Source organism: Condylostylus longicornis, unplaced genomic scaffold (genome assembly GCF_029603195.1).
Source record: "Condylostylus longicornis isolate FDR11 unplaced genomic scaffold, ASM2960319v2 ptg000254l, whole genome shotgun sequence".
Taxonomy (NCBI): Eukaryota; Metazoa; Arthropoda; class Insecta; order Diptera; family Dolichopodidae; genus Condylostylus; species Condylostylus longicornis.
In genome coordinates this window covers 134,675-148,290 of record NW_026578219.1, presented here as the reverse complement: position 1 = coordinate 148,290, position 13,616 = coordinate 134,675, and the positions used below count along the sequence as shown (strand labels likewise).

The following is a 13,616-nucleotide window of genomic DNA, read 5'->3' as shown; positions in this document are numbered from 1 at the left end:
TTAATTTTTTAAATTTTTTAACTCTAGACCTGGCACCAAGATCTAATAACAACTGTTGTTTAAATCGGAATGAATAATTGTGTTAACTATTGACGGCGTTTGAACCAATGTTCTTGGATGTGCTTGCAGCATGCTTGATATTGTAAAGAATAGCCCAAACCTTAAGATTTTCGCGAAATCGTACATACATATTTTGAAATATCCAAATTTACTTGATTTGTCTCATCTTCACTATCGGAACTGCTAATTTTGTCATCATCTTGCACGTTCAGTAAATCAACGTTGTCAGTAACCATGTAGGAATCATCAGACCATGGTCTGCTATCAGCCAAAATATTATTGTTTTCAATACAGCTTCTAGAAGCTGATAAAACATCATTTTTTGCACATTAAGTTCTGATTTCGGTTGGTATTTCCGTAGAAAGAATTTCAATAAATTTTTTTTTTAATTTTTCAATAAAATCCGATGCTGCTTTTAATTTTTTTCCAAGTTTTGGTATATTTGTCCATTAAATACTATTTTTCTGCAGGTATTTTTAAATACTCGTAGCTATAAAATATCACGCACAATTAAATGTCAAAAATAAAGACAAAAGACAAAAGTCAAATGACTCTTAAAAGAGGGATACAGGAACACCACAAACAATACAAAAGCTATATACATAATTGTAAATTTAATGTTTCCTGTCAATTTGAAATTCCTATTGGCGCACTTGTAATTATTCATGGGAAATATAATAGGTTTTTAAAAATTATTCTTTTGCAGCAATTGTTGGCGAGGATTATAAAAACAGTTTTATAAAAGTAATTTTCCCCTTATAAGAAAAAAACTTGGGAGTGTTAAAAGAGCCTTGAAAAGACGATTTCCAAAATTTAGCGCACTAAAATGTTACGTGGGTTGTTTTAAGTTTAACGTTTTTTTTTTATTTTTTAATAATTTTTGTTTTTAAATATTTATTTTTTCAATCTATTTTGGTTTTTTTACCGACCGTATTGTGTAAACAATAGGTAGGTTATGTGATGGCAACAAATTTTGCATATCGAGTTTTCGGTGGGAACGTACTTCTCCATAGTAGGGAAATGTAAAAAAACTATTTTTAGCAACCTGTCGGTCTGTCGGTCTGTCGGTCTGTGTGTGCACGCGTGTATCTCAAGTTCGGCTGAACCGATTTTGATGAAATTTTATATGTAAGTTTGTTTCCACCATGGCACGGATCGATCAACTTTTGGTATATATCAGGCCTCGGGAACTGCACTTTTTAGCGGGCCTGTTTTACATTGTTGAACATTTTGAAGAAAATATTCAACCGATTTACTCGAAATTTTATATATAAGCTCAGCTCGACCGTCCGCAAAAATTCGTATGTTTTGGATGAAATCAGGCATCGGCAACTAGACGTTTACTACGGGCCAAATATACACTTTTGTGTATATAAAAAGAAATAATCAACCGATTTCATTGAAATTTAATATTTGAATTCCTCATATTAAAGCAATGAACATATAACTTTTTTGGAAAGATCAGGGCTCGAGAACTGATTTGCGGGCCGATTTTACATTTTTCACCATATCCACAGAACAAATTGATGGAATTTCTTGAAATTTGATATTTGAGTTCTGGTTGTTACCGAAACTAACTGGCGAACATTTCAGGGAATTCGGGTAGCACAAAGCGAAACTCTACTAAGAGCCAAAGGACCTTTTTTCTTTTGGGCACAAAATAAACAATTATTTACTTATTTATTTATTTATTTATTTAGGAAAGGGAGAGAAAAATAGGGGAATACTTAGGAAAGAAGAGGGAAGAGCAAAAGGGCAAGTAAAATAAATGACGAGCACAACTTTGAAATAATAATAACAACAAAAAACCACAAAGTTTAACAAAAAAAACCGACCACCAGGCAATATAATAGGTAATAAAGATGATATAGATAAATAAAGACGAGAGAGAAAGATAAGAACAAGAAGAAACGAAAATAATACTACAAAATTAAATTAGACCAAAGTTTAAATCCAAGAGTACCCTTACTAATAGCAGGGTCAAATACTAAAGAATTAGAATTAATAGAACACAACATTCTAGTGACCGGCTTATGCCTACCATAATCAAAAGAGTGATAGCGAACATTGTCTAACTCCACAAACCTAAGATTCCTTACGTTATCCCTAATAGAAACCTGCCCTAACAAAGGAGGAGCCACAATGGCCTCTGATAATAGCTGATGGATAAACACTATGTCCGCCACAATCCTTCTTGCCCCCAAGGACTGCAAATCGATCAACATTAACCTAGCCTCATACGACGGCATCCTAAAAGGATCAGACCAGGCCAAACCCCTCAAAGTGAAATGCAAAATTTTCTTCTGAACAGATTCAATACTTGGAGTCATCTGCAAAACTATAAAGCGCGTAACCCACAACAGAACCAAAAGCGTCGTTAGTCGCAACTAGAAAAAGTATGGAACCCAAATGGCTACCCTGCTGAACACACCACCCGGCACAGTAGCCATCAGACAGAGCAGAACGGAAAGAAACCTGATAAAGTCTGCACGCCAGCCAACTTTCTCAGTATAACCTGATGCGGAATAGTATCGAAGGCCTTACTAACATCCGTAAAAATAACATTCACCTGACCAGCCCCTTCCATAATATTAAAAGTATCCGAGACAAACTCAACCAAATTGGTAACAATCGACCTGCCCCTCTGAAAACCATGCTGACCATAGTTAATAAAAGGACTACAAAAATACTTTCCAAAAGCTTCGGAATAGCTGACATCTTAACGATAGGCCTATAATTACTAACCGAAGAACGTAAACCCGTCTTATGAACTGGAACAACGTAAGACTCCTTCCAAGCGGAAGGAAAAACAGAAGACATCAACGATAGGTTAAATAAAGAAGTAAGAGAACCAACAGGGCTATCAGCGCATCTATACAACACCACACCCGGAATCCCGTCAGGACCAGGAGACCAGTCACCACCCAACATTTCCATGGCCCGCAGAACGCAATTAAGGCTCAGAACAATACTATCAAGAACAAAATTATCAGCAGGCACACCGACAATATCAACAAATGCAGCAAAATCCGAAGATAAACTGCCCACATCAACTGGGGCAAAAACACTTGAAAAATTACAGGCAAACAAGTTTGAAATGACTAAAGGATCACCACTAAGATCTACCAGAAAATTCGAGAGAGGATGGATAACCATCAGACCTATTCTTAGAATTAATAAAATCATAAAACTTTCGCGGATCGTCAAACGTATTATGCCGAACATCATTAAGATATGTAAAATGCAAATCACTACAAAGAGACCTAAAGCCATCATACGAGTAGGCTGAGCAAAACCTGACATAATTCATCGAAGACCTCGAAACCACAAAAGCCCGCCAAGCAGAATTCCTAACAATTCTAAGACACCGCAACTCAGTGGCATACCAAGGAGGAGAAAACACACGTAACTTATTTCTAACCACTGACACAGAAGCACACAAAAAACCGAAGACGCACAAATAAAACTTGTTCAACACTCGCACCAGCCAAAAAAATAGATTCAAACTCAACCGAGCGCAACAAACTATTCAATAACTCGAAATCAACCCTGCAAAAAATAAACACAAGACTATCTAAAGCACCTACCAACACAAAACTGTCTAAAGAACTCATACCATCAAGCAGACGCAACCTGAGCAGACAATTCCCTGTAAGTCACAGCCTTACGACCAGCATTCAAACTATGGGTGCAATAACAAATGACAATATACGAGAACGAGAATATACAAAACTTGCGAGGAGGTGAAGTTGGAAAACATGCTTTTTTAGTACCTAAAAGCTGGAAAAGCTTCAGATTTCTATACTACCTATTTTATAGAAGAACACCGATATCAAAAACTTGAAAAAGAACGGGGTTTAGGTAACGGTTAATTTAAGCAGACGTTTCTTTTTAATAGTCGGTTATGCTGCGCCGCTTTAAAACATGTCAGCAGCAACTTTTTTGTATTTGAATGCTTGTGGTTTCTTTAAAATGGCTCTTTGAGAGGTTATAACTTTTAAAGCAAAAGGGAAGATAGCTAAAACTTTTCTTCAACTGAAGTAAGTTTTTAGTAAAAAACCATTTGTATATAATGAAATTTCTTTCTTCAAGGGTGTACAACTTTTGAAAACGAGTAAAACTAGCATCAAATAAAAGTATATCATTTTTGAAGTTATTTAAATATTTTTTTAAAATTCTCAAAATATAAAATTTTTATTTTTTATTTTTTTTTAATTTTGTTTTTATGTTTATTTTTAAAAGAAAAAAAGTCCCTTTTTAATTTTCAGTTTCTAAAATATTTGATGTCGGTGTACGTCGCATTTAACCAAAACCTCTTTCAATTTAGAATCACTTACATCTCTTCAATCTTTAGAATATTTCTGGAACTACTATCCCATAGGTATTCTTTTCTTTGAATAAATTTAATGAAATTGTCGTTAACTAATATTTTTGAAACGTTTTTAATATAAATTTTCAAAAATTTTATAAAAAATAATTTAATTAACTACAAAAAAAATTTTAAAATACTAAAATTTGCTGGCCTGAATAAACAGCTGAACAGTGCACATAACGACAAAAATTTATTTTCATTTTATTTATTTTTGTCAAAAAGGTTTGATAAGAATTAGACAAGACTTTACTCTTGTCGATTTTGCTCGATTTGATTGGGCGTTTATACACATCAAATTTTCATCAAATTTCCATCCAATCAAATGAAATCGTCAAACTTTCTTTAATGTGTACACGCCACCTTAGGTATATTAAAGCCTTGCTTTGAGGAACGCCATTTGCGGAAAATTTTGGCTATTAATGTCATGCTTTCGTGTTTGCAACTTAAGTAAAATTTGGTTGAATTCGCATTTGCAGGTCTAACAAAGATCTGCTAAGACAGCACGTTGTTGCAGTTTGCTGCAAAAAGCATTCCTTTTTACTGGTATTTTGTTTTAACATAAAACATTTTTCTGCTTTTATATTCATAACCTTCATTATCAAGGAATTTGTTATTGGGAGAGTAGAGGGACATCAATGAGATCACAAGGTTTTTTTAATTACAGTGCTGCTGTAGCAGTTCTATTGCAGTGCAGTTTTAATTAATAAGATCTCTCACAATCAGAATTGCACGAATGATCAGCCGTTTATGTCCGACTAGTTGACAAATGCCGAGAATAATAGCAGCACAAATAAACAAGCCAAGAGTGACAATATTAACAGGTCACTCCTGTCAATATTCTTGGGATTGCTGATTACCCCAAGTTATGCAAATTGCTGAACGCCGTCATTTTCAACTATAAGATAATAATGTACTAGGTAATAATGTATTTGGTGACTAATGAGTAATAACTAATGGTAGTAGTTTGGTAACTAATGGGTAATAATGTATTTAAAGTTAACACTGAAAGTCCTTTCAGTTATCGCACTCTACTTAAGAAACTAGAAGAAGACAAAATCCAATGTTTTTCATACGAAGATAAGAATGATAGATGAAAGTTATGGCCAGTGATCTTAAGATCACTGGTATCTAAAACAACAAGGTCTTTAAGTTAAAGGTACCACCAACATTATGAAAAAAAAAGGTTGGAAAATGAAAGGGGAGAAATTTTCCTTGTTAATGCTAACGTTCAAAAAAAAACAGGTCACTCGAAAAATTTATGATATTAAATGTATTCTCAGTCTAAGAGTACGAGTAGAAATCAGTAAGGAAAAAGATATAGGCCAACGTGTTTTCAAGAGTTTAATCATCCCAAATCTTATTGTAAAAAGAAATCCATATCCAGTGTGGTGCAAATCACCATATCTCTGCATGAAACAAAGGCCGCGTACTTTTGGGGATGTGAGATTGCTAAAGCTCATTCTGAGTACCATCGGGGATGTGAAGAAACTTGGTCTTAAGTTCAAAACATAAATCATTAGTTCCTTCCAAGATTCCTCCAATGCATCAAGTCCAACCAATGATCGCCATTGTGTTTTTAACACCTCAAATTGCTGAGCAAAAAGCAGCTATCAAACCTTCAGATAAAAAAACTTTCGCTAAAGTGGCCGCGAAACCTACAACAGACGAAATTTTAGAATTGATATTCAGAAAACATGACGATCAAACAGTCCCTGAAAGACAACTTAATAATAGATTAGATAAACTATAAAATAAAATAAACTCGACATTAAATAAAAGATGACTCAAACTCTGATGGTCCTCTGTAACATATCCAAGAACTTGAACTGTTTCTTAAAAGAGAAAAAATTGACGCTAATTGTTTGGTTACAGAAACTCGTTTTACTAAGTAAACCAACCTAGAAATTTATGGTTGTAAGTGATATAACGCAGTTTACCCAGATATCAAAACCAAAGCCGGCTCATCAAAGCTTCATTTATAATTTATATTAAGAATAAGAATTTGATGATTTCCTCCATTTGCTCTCCCCAAGATATAACTTAAAAATAGAGAACTACAAATAATGCTGGTCTACAAGGGCAAGGGTTTTCTGATCGGCGGCGATTTTAACGCTAAAAATAATTTTTAAGGTTAGAGACTTGCTACTCCCAAAGGTAGAGCCCTATATGAAGCAGCAGCTGGAATGGGCTGTGACTTTTATTTCACGGGAAACGCGACGTACTGGCCGACAGATAAAAACAGAATTCCATACCTTCTGGATTTCTTCATAAGTAGAGGAGTCTCTGAAACTTATATACATGTAAGCGAAAGTTACGATCTGAGTTCTGACCATTCTCCAGTTATCTTGACGATCTCCGAAACATATGCCTAAATTCTCATAGCAAATATGTCCAAATTAACAAACAAAACAACCAAATTTTCTCAAGGGCATAGTTGAAAACAACACAATTCTAAATCGTACCTCCAAGAAATATGTTTAACTTGAAGATGAGCTATTTATCACTAACGTGCAACATATATGTATTTATCACTAACGCGCAAAACGCTGTTTAGGAAGAACGATGGTTCTATTACTGACAATGCCGAGGATACCGAAATGCTTTTCCTTCGGACGCACTTTCCGGAATTCTAATTAATACAAGCAGATTTCCACAGGAGCTGCGAGTTCAACTCGAAGAGCGGACGAGTGCCGAAGAGCTGGGTTAGGTGCTTGTCTGGAAGAATCTTTGACAGGCAGAGAGTTAGGTGGGCTGTGGGGTCTTTCAAACCCCTACAATTCTCCGAGTGGAGATAGAATCTCTCCCGCCATGTTGCAGGAGAGCTTAGGAGACCCGGTTCCCCTCCTCCGTATAAGGCTATGCGGGAAGCCAAGCCCCAGTGACCTCAGGGGTAACCTAAGCATTATTAGGAAGATCAACAGCATACACGACATGGAATTGCCCTTTGGATCCGTTCCGAGGAAGAGGAACATGGTAAGGCCTTACGTTGTCGATCTACGTGAAAAGCGGATCTGGGACGATTGGGGCTGCAACTTGGCCCTAAGGCCGTGGTCTCCATCATTAGTTTTCTCCTTCTCCATCATTAGTATTCTGCTCCATCATTAGTTTTGCATCCTTCTATACAGAAGGATGCAAAACTAATGATGGAGCAGAATATTTGTTGTCAGACAGTAGGGCCATTCTTGGGACCCTTTTGCTATAAAAAGATTACTTTTCTTAGTCAATGCATCTCGTTGACAAAGTTGTCAGTCTCCCTTTTGCCGGCTATTAAAACTATTTGAAAGGGTCTTATCAAATCGTCTGAAGTTATTAAAAGCAGAAATATGATTCCTGATTTCCAGTTTGGATTCCACTATCGCCCATTGGAGAATACAGAGTATTGCTCTACAAACTTTTTAAACTTTGCCCAAAAATTCGATAGGTTTTGGCAAAAGGGTCTGAACTTTAAAATAAAAGAAAATCTGTCGGAGCTGTTTCCTAGACAAATCTTATCTGGCAGACAGATTGTTCAAGGTCAAATTTGAGGAGGAGTACTCAAGCTTCAAAAATTGGGTGCTGTTCTATCAAGGAAGTGTCCTAGGACAAAGGGAAGAGACTGGCAACTGGTAGAACTGTTGTAGAAGCTTCATGTAAGTTACAATAATCTTTAAACAAAGTATCTACTTGGACCAAAAATACAAATTTCAGCTTAATGAATTTAAGTTCATGTAAACTACACAAATAAAAAAGGCGAGTCCATTACAGCTCTATTTAACGGTTTAGAAATTCCGTATGCCAACGAAGTAAAGTACCTTGATACCTTAACCAATGCGAAACTGAAATATAAAGAGCACGTTAAAAAAAAAGAAGACTGGCCTGAATATCAAATATAAAAAAATGTTTTGACTGTTGGGAAGATACTTCGAGCTCAATATTCACAAAAAACTTTTGCTCTACAACCGGGTTCTCAATCTGTATGGACTTACAGTATTCAGCTTTGGAGCTGTGCAAAAGATAGCAATATTAAAGTTATTGCTAATGCTCTATGATACGTAAGTAACTATACTCTGCATCGAAACCTAAATGTTAAAACAGTCAAAGAGGAAATAAAAAAACATACAATCAATCATCAATTAAGAGTACTCCAGCATGACAATTCCAAGATTCTGCAACTTTTGGATATTGGTCAAATGCCAAGACGATTTAAACGTATGAGACTCCTTGAACTAACCAGCTAAACAAAGCAACATTTGTAAGAGGGAACTCGTCAATGGATGATGCATTCATAAACCTTATTTCAACCCAGAAAAATTGCTTCTTTCATAGTTGCAATAAAATAAAAATAAAATAAAACAAAATTACAGCGTGGAGACAAATTTCCCAAAATTGAAAACAAATCTTTTTAGATTATTAACTTAAATATGTATATTTTATAAAACTTTAAAAACATAGATATATGTATAAAAAATAAAAAGTATTTCCAATATAGTAATTTCATAATTTAAAATCTCTTTGAAATCAATACTTGTCTTTGTAATTTTTTCAGCATAGTCTTCTACAGCTGATATGTGTTCCTTGCTTATAAATATGACATTTTTTACAAAATTATATAGTAAGCTTGGAATAAACAAAAAGAATTTTCAAGACCTATAATGTTTTTCGTCATAAACTCATAATTAATATATACATATGTACATATACATGTCTAACTAACAATATTCAATCTTACAAAAACGATAGCACGTAAAACAAAAATTTCTTAATAAAATTCTAATGAACCGCAAAAACTGCAAACAATTTGAAAAGCGTTTAAACTTTTTGACTGTTATACATACTTATATTTTACTTAACGAGTTTTGTTTTGTTTGCGATTATTACCTGATTTGACCAATCCCCTGTAGGAATGGTTGCTTTGTAAAATTTTGAGCTTGTTTTATTAAATATTGGTAAAAGTTCATTTGCTTCATCAGATAAAGCCTAAAATTTTTTTTTATTTAAGTTTTTAATATTCTTATACAATGTAGTACATTGTCAACAAATTACCTTTAAATAAATAACAGCATCAGTTCCAAATCCTTCAGTTGACAATAAAATCAAATCACCATGTAAATAACGGGCATATAATCGTGATATTGGTAATCCATATCCATAACCTGCTAGTGGAACTGTATAATAATCAGATTTTGAAGGTTGAGGAGCTGTACTATACATATATTTAAATAAATGATCTACCGAGGATCGTGGTATTCCACCGCCTTCATCTGACATCTATATAAGAAAATTGAAAATGAATTATGTTTTATTTAATCTTGTCAATGGCAAAATATTCTTAAATTTAAATAAAATTTTTCTTCCAAACTTATTTATATGAACGTTAACCTTTATACAAATATCTTCATGGCCTCTAGAGATCAAAACTCTCACAGGAGGTAATTGATCTGATTTATCATGATCATGATGTTCTACAACAGCTCTCATTGAATTTTTAAATAATTCAAATAAAATGTGATACAAATGCGATGGTACGTAACAAGTGTTAATTGGTAGTAAATTATCAATTTCATTGTGTTCTGTAACTTTTAACTCAGGGCTGCATAAATAATATTGGTCACATAAAAATCGAGAATTTTCATATGCATCTCGAACTACCGCTGATATATCACAAGTTGGATCCAAGCATCCAATATGACGACCTTTATCTTCGTTCAGTTGTCCAAACAACATTGCTGAAGAAGTTTGACTAATAAATAATTAATTGTTTAAAAAAAATGGGTTCTTAATCTTACTGTGTTGATTAATCAACATCCTTATACTTATTCGAGACATATAGAGTCTATCTAAAAAATATTGTATTGAGGTTTCCATAGTAGCTTCTACACTGTCTCCATATGTTTCTTTCATCTCTAAAACACCTTGTGCCATTGTCTGCACAACATCCGAATGACGATTGCGAATCATTACTAAAGTATTACAAAAACTTAAAAAAACATATTTATTTATTTAAACGCTTATTGTAATATAATAATATAATACTTTTGCAAAATCTTGGGAGTCGGCTCTGACTTTTCAAATTGTATAATATCCTCAAAACTTTTGGCATACCACTGGCTAACTTGACTGCATGAATTCGTTGTTAAAAGCACTTCCGGCAAAAGAGCGATTTCTTTCATTATATTAGCTAAACGAACTGGCAATTCCTTTCTTAAAAATATAAATGATTTCTGTTCACATGCATTTCGACCTGAAAAAACAAAACGTCTTGTTTCAATATTAATAATAAAAATATAAGTATTGATAATTGCCAAATATCATAATTCTTCCACATATACTTCAGCTCTTTTTCTTTATGTATTTTATTCGTTTCATTTTCGAAAAATTATTGTATGTGCTGCTCACTAAGATACTTAAAATATCCAACGAAAATTCGCAACTTTATTAATTTTAAGATTGTGAGCGAGTCTTGCAGAGATCATTCTTGGAAAAATTTGTATAAGGGGGGGGGGGAATATACTCATTTTCTACATATAAATAAATGCTTATAACTTCCAACTCACATAACATAGAATTATCATTAGGACCTTATTTTACAGACGATTGATTATTCTTCATTTTTAGCACTTTTCCAAAAAAATTTTTGAAAAAAGTGCTTATTAGTTTCACTCTGTCCGTCCGTCCGTCCGTCCGTCCGTCTGTCCGTGTGTCTGTTTACAAAACTTCTACACCTTTGAAGATAGAAAGCTGAAATTTAATACGTACATAGATCTTCACTAGAAACTTATTTCCGTAGAACAAAATTTTTACCTATCTCCCCCCCTCTAGAAGTTATACCCCCCCAAAACCCTAAAAATGGCCTTTTTTAAATATTTGTTGCAATGAAACTATAAGCATTTTTGAAATTTTGCAAACGCAGAAAGGCAGTGGCTTGCTTCCCCTTGCGCGGTATACTATAGTTAAACTTTATAAAAACAAAATGGCCGTTCAAATTTACCGTTATCTAAAGTCCTTTTTTTTCAAATTTTTGATGTCGTTTTTCTTCTAGACCCCAGACTGTAGAAGCTTGAAATTTTAGGAGCTTTTAAATATTAATAAATAGTTCATTTTGTTAGAAGAAAATTTTTTTCCATCTCCACCCCCTCTCAAGTTATCACCTCTTGAAATTCGTAAAATTTGAATTTTTGACACCTTATATTTCCGAAACCGCAAGCTTTTCCAAATTTTTATAAACGCAAAAAGCTAACGGTAAATTCCGTGAAATTAAAAAATATAATTATTTTTCTTAACTCACACAATTAACCCTTAAAATCGAGCATTATGTTAACCCCTCTTTATATTAATTTTTGCTTTATTTCAAAGACTGCATATATGCGTCATCCTAAATATATGCAATCCTAGAAATAGTTTTGTATATGAATGAAAATAATTTTAATAGTGTGATAGCTATACATAGACTGTATTTAAAAGCAGAATTTTCACTTGTTGAAGGGAAAAGTGCTACAATACAAACCATTGGTTTGACCCAACTTTATTAGTCTTACATCTAATTTGATTCGAGATATGTACACCAAATACATTCATATTCAGATTTTTTGTTTTTTGTGAAATTTTTTTTACAAAACTCGATATTTGTCGAAATTTCTCGAAACTGTGGCTCAAATCAAATTAAATTTAAGACCAAAAATAAAAAACAATCAATCGAACAAACAACCTGTAAAACAAGCGCCCAGCGATAACTCTATGTTGTATAGTTTACAAGCATTTATTTAACTGCTGTGATTTAAATTAATTAAAAGTACAATGGAAAATTAGTAATAAAATTTTTACTTTTTTTCGTCTACGTAGTTAAACACGAGCAAAATTATTTTTACTTTTCACATAAGTGTAGAATTCTAATTACCGATCGTATTGAGGTATCGTAAGAAAATGTTACCAAAATAACAATGTGGTTCTGTAATGTAGGCAAAGCTACACAAATTCTGATCTGGTAATCACAAAGTTTATTTCTTTGAATGTTGCTCAAAATTACAAGAATTTCCTTTAGAAAAGTTTTAAGTTTTAAATTTTCCTTTTAAAATTTAAGAAAATCAGTGAGCCTTTAGGCTAATTTTTTGGATAATTGAAACTTCCATTTATAATATTAACCAACGACGACTAAAAACAACATTTTTTTTCTTGAAGGGTCTTCAATAGGAAAAATGTTACTTTTAATATTAAGGAGAATGAGGATATTAAGAATGTTTAGAAGAAACAAATTACTGTTTAATACGTAAACATTAATTTTAATAACTTAATTTATGTAAATGTAAAAACATTACTCTACATAGTCTAAATATTAGATTTTATGTTTTAATTGGAAAATTATTAATTTTATGTACTGATTTATCACATCTATAATATTTAATTTATAGGATAAAACCATTAGTTCAATAATTTTTTTTTTATTTAAAAAATATAACAACAATTTAAAAACATTAAGAATTTGAGAGTTTACAGAAAAGCTACCAAATTAGAGTTAGATAGAAATCTACCCGAATGGCAACCCTGCTGATCGTAAAAAAAAAATTTGTATATTGCTTCACTTTCGCAACCATATGTTTGCGATTTCTTTTTATATTTTGCCTTTATTTTGTTTTTGTTTTTTGATGTATAACAAGAATTAAAATCTGGTGCAGATTGCAACAAAGCTCTGAAAAATCTGAAAATTGTAAAATTTTTTATAAACTCATTGGAGGTTTGGTGTATTCATCGAACACTACTAGACGTGACATATCTTTTATAAAGACTGTTCTAAGTCGTTTTGTTACAAATACTAGTAGAGCGCATTTAATTGCAGTAAAAGGAACCCATCGATACTTGAAAAATATTATGCCTTATTCTATCACCTAAAAATACGATTGAAAAAAAATTGAGTATTTCTAGAAAATTATTTTCGGGATATGTTGTTGATGTCTATCGGCCCTATAATTTGAAAATCTAAGAAACAAAAATTATCACTATCAACAATGGTGGCACAACCTCAAGGCATAAAAAAAAGTCATCTATGCAAGAAAAGTACCAACAGAATTTAATTTGCCTTAGTATAACACTGTTACATCAAACCATTATGAAAATCAAAGCACAGTGCTCTTTCATCAAATGACAGCAATCTTCTTAAATCAAGATATATCGACATTCGACATCATTAACAATTTTTACCTATCTCCATCGT

General features: G+C 32.9%; 1 protein-coding gene across 3 annotated transcripts in view; it reads right to left on the bottom strand.

The window, feature by feature from the left end:
• The window catches only part of LOC129616629 (pyruvate dehydrogenase (acetyl-transferring) kinase, mitochondrial), a 69,778-nt gene that overhangs the window by 22,057 nt on the left and 34,105 nt on the right, over window positions 1-13,616 (bottom strand). For all 3 annotated transcript variants that reach the window (XM_055532253.1, XM_055532251.1, XM_055532252.1), the window contains 5 exons: window positions 10,445-10,652; window positions 10,198-10,388; window positions 9,791-10,137; window positions 9,455-9,679; window positions 9,290-9,388 (listed from right to left, as the gene is read on the bottom strand). In XM_055532253.1, coding sequence (XP_055388228.1) covers window positions 9,290-9,388; window positions 9,455-9,679; window positions 9,791-10,137; window positions 10,198-10,388; window positions 10,445-10,652 — 1,070 coding nt within the window. The remainder of the gene's footprint in view (window positions 1-9,289; window positions 9,389-9,454; window positions 9,680-9,790; window positions 10,138-10,197; window positions 10,389-10,444; window positions 10,653-13,616) is intronic.